The sequence below is a fragment of the Strigops habroptila genome, chromosome 3 (genome assembly GCF_004027225.2).
Source record: "Strigops habroptila isolate Jane chromosome 3, bStrHab1.2.pri, whole genome shotgun sequence".
NCBI classification, from domain to species: domain Eukaryota; kingdom Metazoa; phylum Chordata; class Aves; order Psittaciformes; family Psittacidae; genus Strigops; species Strigops habroptila.
The window spans coordinates 43,488,427-43,512,676 of NC_044279.2; the positions used below are offsets into that span (position 1 = coordinate 43,488,427).

The following is a 24,250-nucleotide window of genomic DNA, read 5'->3' on the forward strand; positions in this document are numbered from 1 at the left end:
TGTGTATCCCTGGAAAATACCAGCCTCTCAGGTTATGCTGTCATGTCTCTCCCCTGTCAAGTAAATTGTGATAAAAATGTGTTGAAAATGGTCTGCAACAATTTAAATGCTTTAATGTTTAAAATGATAAAAATATCTTCCCCTTCTTTTATGTACATTAACTTTATCAGACTCTTATCAGTTCTGCCAAGTTGTTTGATTTACAATGACTGTGAAGATAGCAGTGTGAAGATTGGAAATATCTCAGTCTTTAGAGAAATGCTGTGATTTGCATATAGATCTCATAGTCTATGGAGGAGATAAATATTCTATTAAGTGGTGAGTTTCTTCATTTGTGCTTTATCTGCTGCACTGGCTACTGTAACAGTATGAAAACCTGCTCTATCTCTGTATTTCTGTTAGTGGGTCTTACAGGTACTCATCAACAGTTCACTGTTTACTGCAGCTAAGTTAGTTTGGCACAATAGAGATTTTCACTTGAAGAGGTGGTCTTTTCCCACCTATGCAGGCTTCTTTGCCTGCCTGCAGATTTGTGGCCTCATGTGGGTCATGTTTGCCCATTTTGCCAGATGTGCAGTCCATTAGGAACTTGTACTGAACACTTCACACTTACTTAACAAAAGATTTCTATAAAACAGCATGACTGTTGGCCATCTGGGACAGGGCCAAATTATGAGGAGGTGCCCAAAGTGAAAGGTCAGATTCCACGAGTTTGCCCAGTGCCTCCCCTGCTGCTTACCCACTCCTGCTCTCTGTACAAGTGCTACACCCAGTAAAGCACCACCCATTATTTCCCAGCAGGGTCAAGAGTGCTGAAAGCCTGTCAGGACATGATTGACAACTTGATGGAAGTGCCTCAGCTGGACCATCATGGCCAAACCAGGCAAAATTCCTGCTAGACATACTTATCTAGGAATTAATACAATTACTGTAATCCATTGAACAAGTTGTCTAATCTCATAGGTCTGCATGGCAGAGAAGAAGGTGTCTGTAAGAATGTCAGCATTGGCAGCATAATTAATACACGTCAGTGATTTTCAGTCATTGTGGAAAAATTGCATGGGGTCAGGAAATCACTGTATGAATAATTTCTGAAAATTATTTCTTAATATTTTTAGGCTTTCACACAAGACCCTGTTTCACAAGTGCTTGTGAAATGATGTAGAAGCAAATGCGTATTCCATGGCTTTAAGTTATTCATGAAAGTATTTCCCTGAGAGCAGACTGTTATGATGAAATTTTGGGAGGTAGCAAGTTTGTGTACAAACTATTTCTAGTTTGCTGTACAAAGTAGCATCCAAGGTGGACATGCGAAGGTAAGAAAAATGGGGGTAATTCCTAAAATAGGCTTTACATTCCCAGAGATGTATATGCTACACTTCCAGGCTCAGATTCCTATTTGAACTTTGTTTCCAGAGTAAAGCACTATGCTAGTTGTCTATGAACATTGCTCCGTGACCACGCAGAGTGTATATATCTCTAGGTATAAAGGTGGACCCATCACTGTCCCAGAGATCTTGGCCTGTAAGAACAGCTGACTGGTCATGGAGGTGCTGCCTTAGAAAGTACAACTCTTGTAGATCTTCAGTAACTTGCAATGTTTGCATATCAAACACACATTAACTGTACCGTTTGCTCTTCATGTTTTTCTGCATTCAGTTTCTTCAGGATGCAGTGGAGGAATATGGGGGGAATTTGAGATCCATTATATGTTTGGGTGAATGATTGGAACTACTTTGATTTTTTTAAGTTGCTCACATTCTCTAATACCTGATTTTTATGGGCGAGACTGTTGAAAAGGCATGTGATTATGGCTATGAAAACAGCAGTTAGGCATAGTCAGTAATACTTTTTATTTATCTGTCTGTTTACAGTTCAGACACACAAACCAGTGAATGCTTAGGGGAAGTTTTTGACTTCAGATGACATAAAGGCAACTAGCCAACCACAAATATCTCCAAGTAGCCTACTTCATACTTCATTTGTTTATCCACCCCAAAAGCTAAGCTTGGATTTCTCAAAGCTGTTTTAACCCTCTTTAGACTCTGCTGGAAACTTTCAGGCTTGTCCCTACTGTTAATGAAACAGTGAAGGTAGTTAATTCACAAGAGGACATCAGTTTGTGTAATCTGGTGGTTATTGTCAGTTGGAAACGATCGTGGTTGTCTGAAGAACAGTTGGATTTATTCAGCCAAATAAATTTACCACTTCAATGGGAAAAAGAAAAACAAACAAAACCACTGAAACCCCCCAAATCTATGAAAAATTATGCAGTCTCCTTATGTGTTGTGGAGATTGTCTATATGTCTAGCAGGATGGGAGAGTGCTTAAATAGTTATTTTAGCAGCGCATCCAGCCAAGTTCCTGACAAGGAGTATGAGTATGTATGAGCGTGCGCTCTCTGCCTTCACTATCTGAAATTTTTCTCCAGTCTGAACAAGGGTAGTCTATCAAAAATGTCACTGCTTTAAACACCTCATCTTTAGTCCACTTACCGGCTTATTTTTTCTTCAGGCTCACCTTGAGCAGTGTTGTTTCACTGTCACATAGGTGCCTTGCAAAGCTCCTCCTGCCTTGTCTTGCTTACTACAGCCCTGCGCTGCTCTTTGCTTAGTCCCTACCAATGTGCAACCAAAAGCAGTGTCCTAGCCGGCTGTTAAAGAGGGAGTTTTCAGGTGGGACAGTTGGTGGGACTGGTGAGGAGAGAAGAGAGGTCTGCATCACACTGAATCAAGGTGGACAGGGGAGGAAGAGCTGGGGCTGACGTGGGAGGGCAGGGAGGGAAAGCGGAGTTTGCTGGAGCAAGCTTTTAGCTACAGCTTCTGCTTAACTGCAGCAAACACAACAGGTCTCAGGAGGATGTTCCTGAATCATGTCTTAATCCCATCCATGTTTCATTCAGTGATATTTCTTATTCTTCAGAATACCCTTCCTGAAGTGTTTTGCAATGCTGTTTGAGAAACCTATTAAACTATTGGTAAAACATTTTATGACATATGCGGAGAGGAATTAGTTACATGTTAGCAAAAAAAGAACATAGGGACAAGGGACTAAATAGTGAAAGATTATGTAACACGAGAAGTTAACAGAAACTTAGCTGTAGACAATTATCTAGTAGCTACATTTGGCCTTCCTTGGCACAATGTTCCACAACCTTCTACTTTGTGCTTTTGCAACTTTTTTTTTTAATTCTTCGTTTGACTAGCTGAGTTTTGGGGTTGCTGGGTTTTTTTGCTTAGAGTGTTTGGTTTGCATGCTCTCACAATCTGCAATCCAAAATGCAGTTACTGTGTAGGGGAAAACAAGCATGATTTTGGTTATTTATTCTTTTCTGAGATCTTCAATAGCATGACTTAGCAGGTATATGCTGGCTATTCAGCTTGTTCTGTAGAGGCTTGAATGGTACGCTTTTAAGCCAGAAAGATTTAAAGCTGGGCCATTATGTTTCAATTACAGTTTTTAGAGGGTATGAAATCACATTGCGGAGTCAAAAGAAACCATTTTTCATTGCATCTATTTTGCACTGGAGGGAGAAGTGTTAGACTGACAAATTACTTTAATCTGGGGAATTTTTGATTAAAGTTCAGAAAGAGCTTGCACATTTTTAGTTGGTGTTAACACAGTCACAGTGACATGGTCAGGACTGCAAATACCTTTTATTGTCTGGAAACCCATTCTATGGAGGAGGCAAAATGAAGTTTTGGAGGATTTAAAGTATAGTGTTCAACTCTTCAAAATATGTTCTTCACTTGCTTTTACAGATTTATTTTCTTTAGAAATCAATACTCTTTCAATTTATTAAAACAAGCTGAAACGGTCTTTCTTTGCTCTTCCTTTTTTGAATTTGTCTCAACCCTTCCATTAATACATGGCACAAAAGAATTGAACAGAATGGTTGTGTAGTGACACCTAATATGTTTATACTTGAAAGAACAGTATTTAAAGTACTCATTCATGTGGATCTGTCCAGATCAAGAACTCAGTCACAGCATAAAGGAGTTTGGGTTACGTTTTTAACTTTCCTCACGTAAATACATCAAAGCTCAACTATTTCAAGAGCAACGCAAATTTTTTATGCTTCAACACACTGATGGATCTGAAGCAAAAATAATGTGCCACTTCTACGTTTGTTTTTATTGAAGAAAGGATATTTGCAGGATAAAAGGTCTCTGTGTATTTGATGCAAGTTACCTTGAGTGTTAGCTAGATGGCACTGAAATACGCTTGTGCTGCTGTGTTAAAGTGACTTGTTTGGAGCACAGTCTTTGTTAAATGAAATTTCAGGAATAAAGTATCTCTTAGCTACTTTTTTTCCTTTTCTAACTACATACATATCTGTATGATCCTTTCCATTTGGAAAATCAGTTAATGCAAAGAGAAGTTGCCCTTTTACATTCAGTAAGGTTTCTTTCTGTCAGGATCTGCGACATTTTTTAGAGCAAAGGTGAATCTCAGTAAGCAAAGAATTTATTGACACTACTTTCAAGAAGGCACTTCATGCAGTTCCAACTGTTGTATCAGTTTTCTCAGCATTTTAAGCCTGAAGTCTTAGGCCAGTGAAGCCATCTCAGAGCTCTGAGGTATGTCCTCTCTGGACCTTTTTCTTAAAGAGAATACACCAATAATCTTTCAAACTTTTTTTTTTTTTTAATAATTATAAAAAAGCAGAATTTCATAAAAGAGAACAGATTTGCTGAGTGATGTATACTCAGATAGTTGTGTTTGAAAGCAGGTTTTGTCCTTGCAAGAACGAGGCCTCTTATTTTTCCCTTGTTTAGATGGATCTTTGTGGTATCCTGTAGGTCTCTAAAAAAGTCTGCGTGTTGTCTTTGAGACCTGGTTCCCTACTTTCCTCAAGCCTCTTGTTCTCATCCTCATGGTTCATTGCTTCCCACAGATTTCCCTGTTGTCTCCTGCAGTGCAGCAGCATTTCTCAGTTTGGTGCTCTCTGAGAGCTCCCTCCTCCTTCCCAACATTCCACTTGAGCCAGTGCGTAGCTGCCTGGTAAGACAAGCAGTCAGTCCAATGCTTTTCTGAGAAGCCACAGCCCTTTAACAAAACATACGCATACTGTAAACTGTGAGCAGCGAATTATACACTTGTAACATCTGTCCCAGTGAGAATCTCAGCTTTCACAGGAAAAAAACTCCAACCAAACCAATATACGTAGTCCTTATGGTTTTGGCCAGCGCTTAAGAATGTAAACCTTTTTAATCTGGGATTTCAGAAAGCAAATAACAAAAATTAATATGAACCAGGTTTTCTATCCTTCCAGTTATTTCTGTGATAAGACTCAAAGGCTGACTGTGGGTTTGACAGGAGTGAGGTCAGCCCCAGCTGTTAATGTTCTTATCCGAGAAAGGTCTCTTGCAGGCAGTAGGAGATGTTCTTCATAATTTAGCTGTTGGTTTAAACCTCCCTTGATTTACACTTGTAGTATGTGGAAAGTATGTAAACCTTTCACACAAGCACTTGAGCCAAGATTCAGAGGAGGAGGTAGGGGCACAGCTGATTCTAAACCATCACATTGCCAGTGTGGTCCAAAAGGTAGGTCTTCACGTCCATCTGTCCTCAGGTTCGTCTGTCACCTTCAGTTGAGCAGGGTCCCTAGACACCATCCTTACGTCCTTAAGCATCTGCTTTTAGGCATACACTGACAAGTTTATGTACAGAGCGCTTATAAAGCTTATCCAGGTCTGCATATACTACCCCACTTTGCTTTTGTGCTGTCAGGATTTCGGAGTGCTGCATGCCACTTGTATTCTAGCACAGTAGAACTACACACTATGAGCTCTGAGCAAAGAGTATGTGCTCAAATAGATGCCAAATTAAATACTTACTTGATGAGATACCAGAGCTCAGGTCACCTCCAAAACAATGGACTCAGGTCATGCTTACTCATGCTCATTGTTGCCAAGTGGGAACTGAATCATTGCATTGCATGCAGAATTGATCAACTTGGAGAAAAGAAAATGTCAGTCTTAGGAAGAGAATATCTGTATAGTCTGGAATCTGTTACACATAACAAATACAGATTGATATGTGGAAATTCTAGTTTTCTGTTGAAGAGGAGGGCATTTCCATGATTCTGGAAAGTCATTGAGCAAAAGGAAGGAAAAGACATTGTCTTCTAAAAGGAGGTCCAACTGCTTAATTCTTCCGTTTGCGAAACTGAGACTGAAGGAGGATTTCCAAGGAACTTGGAGACTAGCCTAGACATAACTTCACCCAGAGTGCTGGTTTCTGTGGAGTCCATGCTTTAAGGCATTTCACTTTCATTTAAGATGCTGATGCTTCCAAGCTGATAAGTGATTAAAAAGGGAGTCACTGGAGTTTTCGGCATTGTGAAGTTTTTATCATTTTCATAATTTTCGTTATTTAAATATAAGAAACATTAATCTCAGAAATTACCTCAGACAAACAACCCAGCAATACTGAAACAGTTTGTTTCAGAGGAGTACAAATACCACTACAGAACAGTATTTACAGTTTAGTTCCTATTTAGATACATGAATTGTGGAAGATGTAATTTTTAATAACTGGAAAAATGTCAATGTCCCTTCAGACGGACTCTTGAAAAATTTAGCAGTTGTCATTTCTGTCCCTGCATGTATTTTAGTTAATGATTTTTATGTTCTTGGGCAGATAAAACGGAATTTTAATGAAACTTTGAGGTATGTACTTTAAAAACATTAGCCTTTTCGGTCAAATTTTTCATTACTGAAATGGATATTGCTAGCCAGATAAATCCGTAATGTGTAAGTACTCCTAGTCTTTAAAGGTTACCCTCATTTTTTTCTCTAAGCAAGATGAAGAAATGTATTTGCTGCATTGATTGGCAAAGTTGAGAAGTGCGTAAATGATTAACAACTTCTGACTTCTTTGCAGTCTAGCTGCTGTCTTGAAAATCAATTGAGTATGGTGAGTCCCTTTCTGACATCTCAGGATGCATAATTGTAAAAAATCCTGGTAGCCTGCCACGATGATTACTCCTGAGCCAGAATTCTGTGCAGAAAAGGAAGTTTGGAATTCATTACATGGAAATTAATCATGTCCTCATTAGGCAATTGGAAAAAAAAGACCAGAATATAAACCCTGGCGATGTCAAAGGATGTATGTGGCACAGCATCTGCCTCACCCACAGAGGGAGGTATGTATAGATACATGATTATATATATGTGTGTGTATATATATACATATATATATATATGCACTGTTGGCTAGGAGTCCTGGCATTTTAGTATAAATTGTAGTAGTCTTCTTTAAGTCTTACTTTTTCTTTTACTCCTGTATCTCCTATAGTCTCCTCTGGAACTACCTCTTTTGGTGACTGCACAGATTTACAGCTTAGTAGGTAGAGAGGAGCTGGCGGCAGAGCTGGCAGTAGAAGGATCTCATCACGTTAAGTATAGATATACCCACCCAGGGTATAACAGTATATATATACTGTTGTACCCAGCCAGGACAGGCAGAGTTTGGGTCTATTTTAAAAGACTGAGACCTATTCAAACTGCAATTGCTGGCGGCTGCTCTGATAGCAGATATTTGCAAGTTCAAAGGCAGGGAGGAGGGATAAAACAGGAGGAAGAGGGGTCACAAAAGAGGTTCTTAAACCAAGAGAGTTGTCTTTCTGGTTTTGTTCCCATGTTCAAATTTATTTTGGTTTGTTTTCCTTTACTTTGTGATTTATTTTGGATAGTTCTACTATTGAAGATCTTTGTGCATCCTTCCACTCCACCCGCCATTATTTTTAATTTCATACCTTTCTCTTTGGGAAAGTAAAGAACAAAATCTTGACTGTCTTCTTATTTTAACCCTTTATTGTTCTCCTTTATGTCTGCGTTGTTGCTCCTTCCTTCTCTTGGTTTATGATCTTTGTTTCTCGCTTATTGATTTTTCTTGTAAGATTTCTTTCCATTCCCATGTTATTTATAGCTTTTTACCCCATATCTCCCCCTCACTAATGCAAAGCCAGTTTTCTAAAATTTCCCTGTTTAACATTATTTTATTTTAAAGGAAAGGGAATTCTGGGATTATATTGCCCATTCCTGTGTGAGGCAAGAATTTATTAGAAGTGCTGTGTATTAAGAAGAGAGCATATTCTTCATGTCTTTCAGTCGTATTGTGTTAAAAGCCTCATTTCTGCTTTGCACACTGCAGCTGAAACCTGTGGAACAATGAAGAGACTTTTTCATGGCTAAAATTGCCTTCACTTCTCTAGGCTTTTTTCTTCCTTAATAGCAAGCAGGACATGTATAATTGTCATCATGAGGATAAAAATACAACAAACTTTATTGGAAGGGGGTAGTATCTTTTATCAGACTAGCTGTCTGGTTTTGGACTATTTTTTCCAATTATAATATGTATGTTTTCCTAGCTAAGCTGATTGGTCTAATGAAAGATACTCTCTCTCCCTTCATGCCTCGCCTCACTCATACGTAAGAACAATAAGTTTTCTGTCTTTTTTTCTTAATGAGATTCTGGCAAACAAGGTAACTGACGATGGTTCAAAACGGATTTATTCATTCAAACAAATGCCTCTGTACTAGAGTGGTAGCTGAAATTGTCAGCTAAAGGCTACAACCCCAATTTAGCTGGACTTGCTCTGTATCTGTCTGCCTGAATGTTTAAATGATAAAATTCTGGAAGAGTAAGTGGTAGACAATACGGGATGGGATGCCATCCAGAGAGACCTGTATAAGCTTGAGAAGTGGGCCCATGTGAACCTCATGAGCTTCAACAAGGCCAAGTGCAAGGTCCTGCACCTGGATCTGGCAACCCCAGTATCAATACAGGCTAGGGGATGAAGGGATTGAGAGCAACCCTGCAGAGAAGGACTTGGGGGGTACTTGTGGGTGAAAAGCTGGACATGACCCAGCAATGTGCACTTGCAGCCCAGAAAGCCAACCATATGCTGTGCTGCATCAAAAACAGCGTGACCAGCAGGTCGAGGGAGGTTATTCTGCCCCTCTACTCTGGTGACACCTTACCTGGAGTACTGGATCCAGCTCTGGAATCTCAGTACAGGAAAGACATGGACCTGTTGGAACAAGTCCATAGGAGGGCCATGAAAAAGATCAGAGGGCTGGAGCACCTCTCCTATGAGGAAAGGCTGAGAGAATTGGAGGCACCAGAGAGACCTTATTGCAGCATTTCATTACTTACAGGTGACTTACAAGTATGATGAGGAAAAACTTTTTAGCAGGGCCTGTTGGTGTAGAACACGGGGTAATGGTTTTAAACTGGAAAAGGGTAGATTCAGACTAGATATAGGGAAGAATTTTTTTACGATGAGGGCACTGAAACACTGGAACAGGTTGCCCAGAAAGGTGGTAGATACCTCTGGGTCCCTGGAAACATTCAAGGCCAGGTTGGATGGGGTTCTGAGCAACCTGATCTAGTTGAAGATGTCCCTACTCTTTGCAGGGGGCTTGGACTAAATGATCTTTAAGGTTCCATCCAACCCAAACTGTTCTGTGATTCTATGATTATTTTTCTTCCCAGGATGCAGTACTGGATCAGGTTAGATTTTACAAGACTCTATGCAAGACGGTGGACACCACTGTATCTAAAGGCACTACTGTGTAATTCAGTGTAATATTTGGCAGAAACAATCAATAAAAGGAGTTCAAAGTGAAGAATAATGACTTTCAATAAAATCATTGAAAGCTGTTACTTAGGTTGGATATATGTGCAACAGAAGCATTTTTAAAAGAGAATTTCCAGATTGCATGGTGAAAGAAGTTACTGCTGTCTGTAGTGCTGTCTGTGGTGCAGCTCTCCTAGTGATATTCTTCGAAGTGATGGTTTGATAGGTGTCTTTGGTAGCAGTCATGGCTTACCAAAGTTGCACTGCTTCCTTTAGCTTTCCACCCCCATAGCTGTTCTTCTGGCTGACACAGTATCACTTTGTGCAAGGAACTGATCACCCTGGAAACAACAGAAAACAAACAAAAAATTTCTAAAGCATCACTGCTGTCTAGATTCTCATATTGCGAAGAAGCCACAGTCTAAATTTGCTAGTTAGAAAATAAATGTGACTTGTGTCAGTTATGCCTGCGTTTTAATGTTAAGAACTCTAGCATACTCTGCTCCAGTGTTCACCTCACCTTCCCAATGTCATCCTTCATTGGCAAACTCAATAATGTTATCTGAAAGCTAGGTGATTAATTTCTAGCATGCAACGCCCTTATGTCCCCATCTCATGCATGCAAATTATGGCATATGGGTTACTGAAATGTATTTATTTTTAAATCATTACTGGGCACTGGATGTAGCTTTGATCTGGACTTGGATTAAGGGGAGGACTCAAGTTTGTGTGTAACTGAATTTGAGTCATCAGCACTGCCACAGGCTCCTGCAGAATTTGTTGAGGAAAGTTATCTCTCTGCTCTTTTGTTGTTGCAAGACAGTGTCTTGCTTCAGGGCACAATTTTTTTCTTGTTTGCACTATGGAGTGCCTGACCTTAGGCAACCTAGTTTAGTTCACTAAACCTTGCTAACTTTTTAAATACTGAAGTATGCCTCTCTGCTAATATCTACAAATCTGTGTTTTAAATTTGAAAGCTAAAAATAGGAACAACTTTAAGGATTTTTATTTTGATGGTTTTACTGTAGCAGAAATGTTCAGTGATGTGGGTATCTGCATAATGTAACACATCCTCTTCCAAATCCTGCCTTTTTTGAATTCTTGAAGAAATCCCACGCTCACTAAATAGCTTTCTATTATGGTAACTTGGAGAGAGAACTGCTGTACTTCGGCCTTCCCACTGAGTGAAATCTCATTATAAATCCTCAACTTTATGGTTCCAAAATGCTCTGCTTCTGAACTTCACTCGTTAATGAGTCTGGAATGAATTTCATAATGGCTGGCTGTTTGCACTGGAGCCATGCTAAGGAAAGATGGTTGCATTTACTTCCTTGGTGCCCGAAACATATTTGCAATGCATTGGACCTACAAAGGAGCAATTGCTAAGGGAAGGCTCTGTGTATATGTGTGTGTGAATATGGATGAGTACATGCAGGCAAATGGTTTCAGTTTGCACCGTTTTTATTTCTGCTGTCTTTGTTTTGTCCAAAAAAATGAGAAACTTATTTAAAACAAATGTTTTGATAATGGTACTGAATGTATTTATCAACAAATAAATTTCTTGGTTTCTTCTAAAAGAATACATAATTTTTCATTTCCTTCAGAGAATCTGGATTGTCTTACAGCTTAAACTGGTTTGACCACAGATCATTTCCTAGCTGCAAATATTAAAGATGTTATTTTAAGCCAAACAAGATAACTGCGCAGGCTTTCAAGTACGTTTAATGTAATCAGTTAAGGGTCTTCAGCATACCTTTTATGGTACCAGAAAAATTACTCTTTTAAGTCACCCCCTAATAGTTTGGTTGAGAATATCTTGCTATTGTTTCACAGGAAATTGCTAACTGCCTCATTTCTTCACATTATCTTAATGGAGAGTAATAAAATCACATGACATGAAGTAAGTTTTGTCATGTGCATTCTGCTTCACCATTTTTCATCTCTTTTTATCTGGATTATTAAGGATTTGGTTTTGTATTACTGAGGTCAGTAATTGCTTTATCTTTAACTCTGTCTCTGAGTCAGACACTAGTAATGCAGTTTGTGTTTTCAAAAGGGCTATGCTTCAATATCCTTTTGAGTACCCATTAAAAAGGTATCTAAACTAAGGGCAGAAAAAGATAACACATTTTTTTATTATTATTTTCTTCATATTTCATGTGTAGGGAATCAAGGTAGAGCACATCCTATTCAAGGTGTTCTATTCTGTTTGTCAAACATACTTTTGAGGAGATTTTCTATTGAAGTGCGGTTTCTGTTATTGACTAAATATTCTTATATTTGTACATTTCTATTCATTCCTGTGATATTTTTGCAACACTCTTTGCTATCACTGGGTAGTGATTACTTATGTAGCCAGCCAGTGCTATTGCTGCAAAAAGTTTAATTTGGTCTCTCTATTAATTTTCTGATAGGTATTCATACCTATTTCTGTTTAGTATACACAATAGGAAATGAATTCAAAAAACTTCTCCAGTAATTAACTTAGGACATAGCAAACTCTCTTTTCTTCAAATTAGTCTTTGAGCATAACCAATTCTAGAAGAGACTAGTGCGATCTAATGGAAAAGAGGAACAAATGAAATTGTTATTAAAATGTTATTTTCCCAGTCTTGCTTCTCTGAGATTGCAGTACTTACTGGTCAGGTCTTACAAAGTTTGTTAACTTAATTTCTGTGATAAGTTGTTGAGGTTCCCTCCCCTCCCCCCCCGCAATGTCCTACTCTTTAAGCATCCATATATTTATCTCCAGAATTTTATTGACAACGCTTCATAGCTCCCTGGTTAGATACACTGAAGGCAAGAGTAGGCTAGAGGACAAAGGAGGCAAGTATAGAATCAATCATAGAATGGTTTGGGTTGGAAGGGACCTTAGAGATCTTCTAGTTCCAACCCCCTGCCATGGGCAGGGACATCTTCCACTAGGCAAGGTTGCTCAAAGCCCCATTCAACCTGGCCTTGAACACTTCCAGGGATGGGGCAGCCACAGCTTCTCAGGGCAACCTGTGCCAGTGTCTCACCACCCTCACAGTAAAGAAGTTTTTTCTTAATATCTGATATAAATCTACCCTCCTTCAGGTTAAAGCTGTTCCCCCTTGTCCTATCACTACTGCCATGTTGGCTGTCACCAGTCACGTCCTTATTTTCCATGAGCCTTAGCACAGAATATGTAGATGTGCTTCAGGCTATTTGTTTTGACTAGGAGTATGAGAGCAATCCTTGTCAATATACTTGGAATCCAAGCGTTTCATCAATGGTGGTGACCTACTTTAAGCATTCTCTTTGAATTATCTTTCGTCTGCTGTTGTCAGTGACTTCGAATCTCAAAGGTGTGTAGATCACTGTAAATCATTTTTTGTGAAGGCTGAGACTGATAGTCATTGCTGCATTGCCTTTAGCTTCTTCAGTTCTTTGTGGTTCCCATTGTTTGAAACGTGATGCTAGTGCAGCATAGAATATGTAGAAATTATACAGAGATTGCATTCAGACCACAGAAGGCATCCTTTAGGCTGTTACTTATAATAATCACTACATTAGAAGTGAATGACTAGTAAGTGGTTGATACAGTGAAATTTATTCCTGCTTTTAAAGATGCTGACTTCAAGCATAACAGTTGCAGTACTTGTGAGTGTCTTTTGACTGTCCTCTTGTACCACCTCATAAATAAACATATTTCATAGGTGGGTATAGAAAAGGGGTGGCACTTTTAATTTATTTTTTTTAGTCACAACATAGCTTGTATTCACTTTGTCACACAAATAGGTTCTGAGTCCCTTAACAAACTCTTTTTCCTATCTTGCTGAGCCAGAAGATCAGACAATAAAATACCTGTACCAAAACCAGCTTTAAATACTCTTTTTTTTATTTTTCAAAAGAAATAAGTGACTACTTGTATGATCTTAAATGAATCTTTTTTGATAATCTACAATGTCTTCTGAGTTGATGAGCAGGTTCTGCATTTCACATGGACTTTCTATATTATCTGTGTTTCTTTTTGAAAATGTAGGTTTTTAAGCTTTACTGGAAAATTGCAATCAAGTGTTCAAATTTGTAATATATTTGTTATGAGTATAGTTTCAAGATAACTTTGCTGTTTGTTCTTTTGCTATATATTAAAGGTACAAATACAATAACAAAATGCCTCCATTTTGTAGTTGGCAAAGGGAAAATGAAAAAAAAAAAACCACCCAAGATGCTGCTTGTTACTCGCTGTATAAACTGACTTTTGTAGCTCAATGGGCTTCCGGTTGATGGATTTCTATTACTCGTAGATAGGTTGTTCTCTCAAAACTAGAAACAAGTTGCTATTTATCCCATGTACAGAAATTGGTTATTGATGACTTCCTTCTCCTGGATTGATGAAGTTGTTTAGTCATTGCCAGAGCCTTAATCTGGGATGAAATGGCATTTTTGCTCATAAAATCCGTTTCTGTTTTGATTAGTCAGTTAAAAAATATGTGTCTGTTTACATTCTTATAATGTCTGTTTTTCTCCCACTGTATATCAAACCAGCTCTTCAGCTTTAATTTGCCTTTATTCCCATCTTAGCAGTGTAGGAAACATGAAATGTACCATAATAATTTTGGCAGTAGGTTTACAGGTAGGATTGCAGTATGTGCTTTTAAGTGCCATTTCGCTTCTTTTTTTCTTAAGCATGCCTGTATGTTGTAAAGAAGAGCAGAACAAACTTCCTTTAGAAGAAAAAATGCATATCCATCAGTCCAAATGAGCAGGGCTTTAGTAAGTTGCCAACACTTTGTACAGGATGAGTAGTTCAAAAGCATTGTCAGGTCTGATTTACTTAGTATGGTGTAGAAGATACAAATGACATGGTGGGCCTCAGCCTTGAGTACTCATTTTCAGGTGTGTGTGTTAATCAAGAGGATGGCCTGGCTATACAGCAAGTAAGCCTTTCCCTTCCCAGCAGGACCAGGGCAAAGCTTCCCTTCTCCTTGGGGATCTGCAAGTTTGCTCATCAAGTTGCTGAGACATTGTGCTGAGCCATGCTACCCACCTCAGCCCTGCCCCTCATCTATGAGACTGTCCTACTTCCTGCTTGTAGTCCATGCAGCAGAGGCAAACTGGTGCGGTTTTACACAGCTGGAATTTTCCCTTGGTTCTCTTTGAACTTAAATGAATCGATCTATCATTTTTTCTATCCCCTTCCTTAATTTATTTCTGAAATTTCTGTGCTGGAACCAGACACTCTTAGGATTTATTAGTATTGAGAAGAGTGGAAGGATTACTTCATATATCTTGAAGGGTGTGCTTTCATTTGTAGTCTCGGTATGGTGTTTACCTCTTTAGCAGTGGTTTAAGAGTTGATTGTGATCTATGATAATCCCTGATGCTTCTCTGAAGATAAGCCAACTGCTTGTTCTATGTCTCATACTTGTGTAGCTTTAAGCAGTGAGAGTTGCCCCTGCCTTTTAAATGGGTTTATTTTACTGAACATGTCTCTGTTTTTTCAATATAATTTTGAATTCCAATTCTGCCTTCCAACATACTTGCATATTCAGTGAGCTATCAGCGTTTTAGCTGATGCAGAAAGTGCAGCACCTTTCCTTCACTGCAAAACCTCTCAAATGAGACAATACTTGTTAAGTGAAATGCAGGTGTGACTGCTGGACTGCATATCTACCTGTGCAGTGGTAACAGTAGTGCTGGACAGAATTCCTGAGCAGTCTGGCAGTTCAGGAATATCTTTGGGTCCCACTGGGCTTCTAACCTCCTCTGTTAAATTCTGGCTCCTGCAGATAGATGGATTAACCCTGGCTAGATATCCCTAGCCTCACCTAGCATTGTCACACTGCATTTGGCTGTGTAGACTTATCTTCAGAGAGACACCTTCTCTGTTGCACTGATCATGCACACAGATTTATCAGGCTGATATAGTCATTTCTGCTGTTGTTCTACATCCAGTCATTCATACAGTTTCTGTTCTTCATGCAATTTATGTTTCCCCCTGTAGTCCTTAAAACTATTTTTTCAGCTGAGAGGTTAGAGGGTTTTCTGGTCTGTTTTGGTGTTGTGGTTTTTTGTTTTGCCTTTTTTTTTTGTTTGTTTGTTTAATTTAAAGATTTGTATTAAAGTGTTAAGTATTTTAGAGGAAGACTTTGGGCAATTCTAAATGTTGGCATTTTTAAGTCAATTTAAATTTTAGTAAGTCAGGAATAAGGACTGCTTAGCTTGTGGTACTTGCTAAATACAGTAAAAATGTGTACACATAATCTTCATCTGTTTTATGAATGCATTGGCTTCCTTGTTGAGGAGAATTGTGTGGGTTAATACCACTAGAAATAAATGTCGTTAAATATGTACAAATGACCACAATATTGGATAAGCTATAGACAGAGTTACAACTCGGAGAAAGAGCAGACCTTCAGGCCAGCTGTTGTTGTATCACCAGTGTAAATAAGTGAACTTCAATTCGTGGGTCATGCTAGCAGGAGCAAACTGGGCAAGTGGCAAGGGGGCGGTAGAGGCCATTTCGAGCTCAGTACTAAACCCAGCAGGGGTTGTGGCAAGTAGCTTTGTCCTCGGTGAGGAAACATTTTGAATTCTAGTTGAGCTCAAACTCAGCTGAGCTGTGATCCAGGAACATCTACCTACCATGAAAACAAGATACTGTCAGTCTAGTGATTTGGCAGTGTCTTACTGCTTTGGGAAGTCCCAGTTTTCAAGCCAACATGTTTTCAAGGAGCTTTAAGTTGGAAAACAAACTCCTGCGAGTACTGCCTGGTGACTTATCTGTTTTCTGCATTTCCTGAGTTCTAAAAAATAACATTTTGTAAGTGGTTTTCATATCTGGAGTGTCTTGACCGTGTACCGTATTTAATGCTGCTTTGTGAAATAGACAACATGAGGTTAAAAGAATAGTGTCTTTTGAAAATGCTTTGGATACTGCTTAGGTGGTGACTGAGCTTTGGGAAGGGTTGCCCAATCAAGATATCTGCTGCAGTGCCTTATTTAAGAGCAGTATAATGGAGTGGGGAATTAGGATTTAATGCAAGGGAAATGTGCAGTGTGGGTGGGTCATGCAGATGGATTTTGGTAAAAAGATGAAATAGGATTCTGCAGTCACAAATACTAAAATTGCATTGGTGGTACTTGACTGTTAGCAGGCAGGAGAGATGTTAAATCTGATCTAAATCAGTGCTCATTTTTTTTCCCCAGATGAAAATGACTACTTATGAAAGGTTAGAGGATTTATGGGGGTGTCAAAACATATGGCAGATGGGCTGGATTAGGACCCATGAGTATAATAATCCAAATCCTTTCTGCCAAGCATTACAGAGGATCTCTTCCTGCTGCTGGGCTACACTAAATGTACACAGTCAGAGGAGAACAGGCTGTCAGGAGGCTTAGAGGAAGAGCTGCTAGTGAAAGTACTTGTCCGAGCAGTGTTCGTTTTGAAAGCACTTTCTTTGAAGACAAAAGTCTACTGGGGAACTGTTACGTTATTTAGCTTTAGTAAATTGCTGTAACCATTTTTCTTTTTCCTTTGGTTTGTTATACAAAGCCTGGAAGAAAGTAAACCCAAAATATAAGCTAAACTTTTCTAATTATCTCTGGCTGTAGTAGTACAGGGGGATAAAAGCTGTGCAAAAGTCATGAATGTTGAGAGAGGAAAAAAAGGGGAAAAAAGTCGTCCTACTTTAAATGTTTGTGACAGAAGTTTAACTGTTAGGCTCAGTTTTAGTGTTGGTTTTAGACTGAGTCCAGAGGATCTCCTCTGAAATCTGAAAATTCACAATGGCATGTCAAGTGTTACACAGGTTATTGGTAACTGCAGTTAGTTAATTTTAAGAAGATGTAAAGCTACTGGCTTTTGAGGAGATCCATGTCCAAAATTGTTTCTGGAGAAGGATGCAAACCATTTGTGTCTGAGGCAGCAAGAGGATATTTGCATTCCATTCCTTTAGTCAGTTAATTAAGCTAAAGAATTCACTAGAGCTCTTTCGCTAGTTAACTAGTATTTTACAGCATGATAAATCGATACGCTGGTGTGGAAAACCACCTACTTGGATATCTCTGAGCTCCATGAGTAAATGCTTAGATACTTCGTTTGACACTGGTGTAAAATAAAAAAAAAAAAACAAAACCCCAAAGCAACAAAACCATAACCAAAAAAACAAAATCATAAAAAAGTTTTGTTAAAGCATGAAATGCAGTACTGCATATAGGTAGGTTGTGCTCTCTGTAGAACTAAAGAAGTGTGAGGATCCAGACCTTACTGATCTTAAATTTAAGCTTAAAAGGGAGGCTGCAAATAGTTACACCAGCAGTGAGGATGGATTAGCTCCGAGATTGTTTGCATTTCTAGGGCTGGGAACAAAAGGCAAACTTTTCACTGTTATTGTTTTATGATGTATGAAGAAGATCTGAAAGTTTTTAGCAGGTTTTGCTATTATCCTTGAGGAATGGCATATCTGTTCTAGCATGGTCTTCTCGAAGAACTTTGTACTGTGAACTTTCTCAGCATTTAATTGAAAAGTTAGACCTTTAGGAAAGAGAGATTTTCTTCTATTGTTAATTAAGTATTAACAAAATAACAAAGCAATCAAAACAATCCATGAAAGCTCACTTCTTATCTGTTGATAATCATATTTTACTTGTTTAGTATTTGGGATGTCTTAATCTTTCAAGTGGTATATAGCCTTCCAGCAAAGACCTGCTCTGAATTTTTAATTCAAACAAACAAACAAACAAACCCGCCCATCTTCCACTTCCCAGCCTCTTTCCATCTAAACAGTCTCCTCTCAAGAGTCTGTAGAAGGGTGTATAAAAAGAGCAAAAAAGGTCACATTTAACATTTGACAGTTGTTTATGTGCATGTTTGAAGGAAACGAGTTTGAAAATCATTGACCCAGAGGGGAGGGCAGAAAAATTTCCACATAGCAAAATATGATGAGAATGAAAGGACAAGTTGAACCAGGAACAGAGGTTTTACTGTGAGCGTGTACATGTAATTCCATGAACTCTGAATAATCTTTTTGTTTCACATATAAACTTAGTTGGGATTTTCAGTGATAACCCGTTTACACAGTATCATATCATTAAAAGCATTTAAACTGTCCTAGCAGGTAAGGATGAAACAGTATCTGAGATGAGTTGTGAAGCATTATCCAGCTTACAAGTAAAAACAAGTTGTTACAGTAGGCTTTCCAGGGAATACACTCATTATAAATTGTAGATGCAGGTTTTGACTGATTTATTACCAGAAAATTGTTAATTTTTCAGCATATAGAAATATACAAAAGCTAATAAATCAAACCGGAATTAATATGGTAAATTAAATATGTAGACTCAGGCTTTTTTAGATGATTCTGATACAAGTACATAAATATTCTTGTTACAAATTTTTGTTCCGTACTAATGCCTCCATAGAATTCTTCCATATTGCATCAAAATTGAATGAATTAATCTAACTGACCTGAAGTATTTTAAACTTCACAAGGAGAAACTCTATAGAAATTTCTTCAGGAGATAAGTAGATAAATTATGATTAGACCACATCTTGTTACTGGAACATCAGTAACCTGATGGTAGGAAACTATTAATAATTGACCTAAAATGGAGCAGCATAAGCATCTCTATTTCATATCCAGGAGAGAGTGCCCCCACAAAGGAGAAAATAAACTTAAAGAAATAAGAATTCCAATGTGAAGTCCTGCTTGTGAATAATTGAGGGAACGTCAGTGACCATCTCATGAATGTGTAGTGTGAGATGGAAAAAAACAGACCTAATAAAATGAAAAATGATTGACAAATAATTCTTTGTAATAATGGGGAGAAAGATTATCAAAACGCTTACATTGTATCTGGCACTATTTGGCAAATAGTTTTGTTACAAAAGGCATCTGAGAAATTAAAATACAAAAATACACATATTTTAACTTTTACACATTCTTCTGCAAAGAGAGAGTAATTCAAAACAGCTTTCATTTAGGGTGCCCATGTAATTGAGAGCAGAACTTAAGCTCATCAGTCATAGAAATAGGTGAGAAAATCTTGCTTCCTGATTCTCATTTAGGCAGAAGTGGTATGTTTCTGAAAGCATTTGAATAAGTAAGTGCGTTGGGATGCAGCAGGGGGGAACCCAAGCAGTTCCAGATGGCAAATGTTGACTTATTCCATAAATAAGGGAAGGTTCTGCAAGTTGCTAACATGATGACATGGGGAGGTGGAGGCAGCTGCATGCTTCACATACTATTATTTAGATGGGTATGAAGATGTGGAAGGTTTTAGAGCGCTTATTTGATATGGTGTGCTTGAAGAAAAAACCCCCAACATACTGTTTGGCTGTGAGATGCAAAATTAAGAGGGGCTTTCAGTAGGAGGCAGATCTGAAGGCTCCAAATGATCGCTGTAGTTAGTAAGTAGGAGCTGGAAGCATGGAATCTGTGTTTGTTTTCCTCTCTTGCATTCTTGGAAAGTTTGCTTAGTTTTCAGGTAGAATACATTAGGATACACTTTCTATAGGGGTAAATGGAACTGGAACTTTCTTTAAATCTAGTTAAGGCAAACTGGTGTTTTGGTCACAGGAGCAAAGAAAGGATTTGGGAGGTTTTGCTGGAGTCATTGTAGTATTCCATAAATTCCTCTAAAATAAAGAGTTTTCAAAGGGTTACACAACTAAATCTTAAGCAAGAACTGACAGCCCTAAGATCTCCAAAGGCTTGACTGGTACAGGCATGATACAGCTTAAATGAAAGGGCTTGTTCTTTTAGTCTGTGGTCAACAGCATACCCCAATATTTTATTATCCAAATATCAAGAGATTAAGATCTATAGTGCTTTTTTCCATTGAAAAAAAAAAAGTTGTATCACACATTTCTCAGTTCCTTTTGTTTATAATTTACAGAATTGAACACCTGATGTTGATTTATGTTGAAGATTATATTTGTTTTGTTTGTTTCCCAGAGAAAGAATTTGACCCTCTTCAGCATTGGTTTATTGACCTCCTGGGGGACTGCACTGCTGGGTGTCCGCTTATACTGGATGGGCAACAAGCCCCCAAGTTTTTCCAATTCTGACAATCCAGCAGCTGACTCGGACAGTTTTCTTACACGTACGCTGACCTTCTTTTACCTGCCAACGAAGAACCTCTGGCTGTTGCTGTGCCCAGATACCCTCAGCTTTGACTGGTCTATGGATGCCGTGCCTCTTCTGAAAGCAGTCAGCGACTGGAGGAATCTACACACTGTGGCCTTCTATGCTGGACTCCTCCTCCTTGCCTACTTTAGCTTGAAGGGTTCCAGCAATGAGAGAAAATGCAATGGGAGAACTGTAATGAACGGCAAGCAGAATGCTAATGGGCATAGCTGCCACTCAGAGATGGACTACAAGACACTGGAGGTGAAGTCAAGCTTTGCATCAAAAGAAGAGAATGGTATAAAAAAGCATAATATGCAGAAACTGCCACTTCCTTCAACTGAGAACATTGTCATTCTGTCTCTGTCTTTGTTAATAGTGCCCTTTGTTCCTGCCACAAACCTATTTTTCTATGTTGGCTTTGTAATAGCAGAGCGTGTGCTGTATGTTCCTAGTATGGGCTTCTGCCTGCTGGTTACAGTAGGTGTCAGGGCCCTTTATGTCAAAGCCCAAAAGCGCTTTCTGAAGAACTTGGTTTTTTGTTCCACTGCTGCATTAATTGTTTTCTATGGACTCAAGACTGTTGTCAGGAATGGGGACTGGCAGAATGAGGAGATGCTGTATAGGTCAGGGATAAAAGTAAACCCTGCTAAAGGTAATTTCTGCTTTTTATGGTCAATGCTTTATTTATTGCTATCTGTCTTTGCCTTTGAATTGTCTGAATTTATCAGCTATATCTAAAGAGGATACGTTAGGAAATGTCCTTTTAAGTTGCAGTAGTACATACATTAGTAAAAAATGAAGATAAGCAGGAGTATGTTTTGATTAGGTGTTACAGGTTTGGCATTAACGTGGAGAAAATGAGACCCAAAGGTAAGAGGATACTTTCTTTTTCGTTATCTTAGTTCTGTGTTTTAGAATTAAAGATGCATTATTAGTATTATAGACCCCCACCCTGATAATTTTCCATTTGGAGTCTGGTATCTATCATGCTGATGAAGGTTTTTCATATGTTCACCGAATGTTCTGTTCTCTACAACTAGGAAATACAAGAAATAGTAAAGGACACCATCAGGGAGATGGTGGGTTTTTTTATTTGATATGATGCAAATAACATCAATACTACATAATAAAAATGAGGTAATGAGGTCATATTATTCACCCTAGGAAATTACTGTAGTTCTTCCTGCATACAGGTAAAGAGTTACTGTCAAATACTTATGCCTTCCTGTTGATGTATAAATGTCAGCTATTTGTAACATTTCCCAGCTACTTTTCTTAGAGGTTGTATCTATACCATAATGAAATGCGACTACAGCTAGTGTAAACACTTCCAAACAGGCAGTAAACCCTCTAGTTCAGGGATCAGTAACAATGTTTAGCTGTGGTTTCAGCATATATGGCAGATCCAGCTGGGATCCTGAACCCCATGCTGCCTGTACTGCTCTTGGCACACAAACAGGTTTATATGAGAACTGTTAAAATACCACCTGTGAGTGCAATGTAGGCATTGACTAAGCTTTCATTATTCGCAATTCATCAGAAGTGAGAAGGGATCACTTGATTGCTGTGTCTGTCTGTGAAAGAAAAATTTGACAGCCTTTGAACATATTGCACTTGAGTTTTTCCAGTTCTGTGCTCAGAAGCCCATTGTATGGTGCAAAGTCATCCGCTGACAGAGGTGTGCTTCTTGGTTAGACAGTTATATCATGCCATAGTCTAAAAGCTGTGTTAGTATGAGGCAAATGCAAGTGTTACTGAAAGCTGATAGGGAGGGAAAAATTAGATTTGGCAGATAAGATGCCTTGCAAAGCAGCATTATAATAGCTTGTCAATTGTCAGTCTGCTTTTGTAACTCTTCATATACTTTGTCTCCCTACATAAAATTATTAAACTTGTTGCTGCAGTAAGTGACTTTTTGTTAACTGTGAACAAGCACATCCCATTTTTCTTACTTTTTTTCAAAACTAGTGGTGGAGGGCAAGAAATGAAGTAACTGAACAGCAAGACAGCACACGAGAGTAGTGATACGATGCTGTGAGACTTACCAGTTTAGTGACATTGTAAAGCTTACATTAAAACGTTGGCTTTCCTTGGAAAGAAGAGAGCGTGTGCGCATTTGATTAAATAGTTTATGTATGTTCCATTTTTGTCCTTGGTGGAGATCTCAAGATATCCCAGACTGTATTAATAGTTGCTTGCTTTAAGCCAGTTTTTGTGATTAAAAAAAATGAAATTCTAGGTTTTGTCCAATAGTAGGATTGGCTGTGATGTTGTCTGGAAATTAAACTGCTGGGTATTACGCTCCCAGGAGACAAGGCGAGCAATTTTCATCATACACATCTCAGTATGCACAGACTTATGTATGTATGATTGTCTGGTTTCTTGCCATATAAGCTGACATTAAGTTTCTTGTAAGATATGCAAAAACAAAGGCAGCATGTCAGCGCGGTGATATAGGCATGACTGAGCTGGCTGTAAATCTCCTTAAAATATCCTGTTGAAGTTCTGCTGAATATTTACTAGCCCACACACGTTGTAACAAGGCTGGGTATCAGAAACTCCCAGCTAAAGTGACCTGTCACCCAACTCTATTCATCATTTTGAATACTTCCTAGATTATCCCTGCCTTTGACTATGCTAATTTTATTTTCTATTTCTTATACAATCAGGCAAGCCTGACTGGTCTAGACTGGCTGCCAATCCACCAAAGCGTTAGGAGATAAGCAATTCAAACTACTCTTCAGTAATTAAATGAGGTTGACGTAGGAAAAACAACTTATTTTTATTTGCCTCTTTTTTTCAGTTTTATGAATGCTAGTGATAAATAGGCTATTCAAACAGTGAGACAATGGACTGCTCAGTCAAATGGTAGAGAGAAAGTGTTTTCCTTCCTTCTAGTCTACTAAGAAGAGGCTGCCACTTCTCATTTCTCTGTTTTCCTCAACTTGCAGCCGTTTCTCCTCATGAGTATTTTCTTACTTCTGATCATTTTTGAGTGGTGGGATCATTTTCCCTAATGCTTTTCCTTTCTTCTCTGGCCATGAGCTTCTTCAGTCCTAGGCTAAAAAGCAAAGAGGGAATCTCTTCAAAAATTCCCCATGTGGGAACCGATAAAGAAATAGAAATCTGTGAGGACCAGCTTTGCTAAAGCAAGGAGCTGAGTGTTTTGTTCCAGATCCATCTGTATTATGGCGTAGCAGGATGAAAGCCACCCTGTGGCTGGATGCTGTGCGATAACATTGAGCTGATGTGCTGTACTAATAAGGTCATTTGAGAGGCAAACTATTAGCACAGGTGTATTTATGAACTAATGTGGCTGAACTGCTTTGGAAATGGAGTTGTCTCACATGGTGATGGTTTATAATCAGGCCCTCTGTGCTGTAGTAGGTGTATGAATATAATCTCTTCTGCTGCTGTGGGACTTTCAGGCAGACTTGTTCAGAGGCTTCTTCATTGTCAATCCTCAGTGAAGAGGTGGGCAATAAGTACCTTGCCAGCTCGCTCTTCTGGCTCCCTCATGGGCACCTTGTAGGCAGAGAAATAGTGTTTTGCCTCAAGTGAG

General features: G+C 38.7%; 1 protein-coding gene across 3 annotated transcripts in view; it reads left to right on the forward strand.

The window, feature by feature from the left end:
• The window catches only part of TMTC2 (transmembrane O-mannosyltransferase targeting cadherins 2), a 279,242-nt gene that overhangs the window by 124,196 nt on the left and 130,796 nt on the right, over positions 1 to 24,250 (forward strand). For all 3 annotated transcript variants that reach the window (XM_030479700.1, XM_030479698.1, XM_030479699.1), the window contains exon 3: positions 20,515 to 21,340. In XM_030479700.1, coding sequence (XP_030335560.1) covers positions 20,515 to 21,340 — 826 coding nt within the window. The remainder of the gene's footprint in view (positions 1 to 20,514; positions 21,341 to 24,250) is intronic.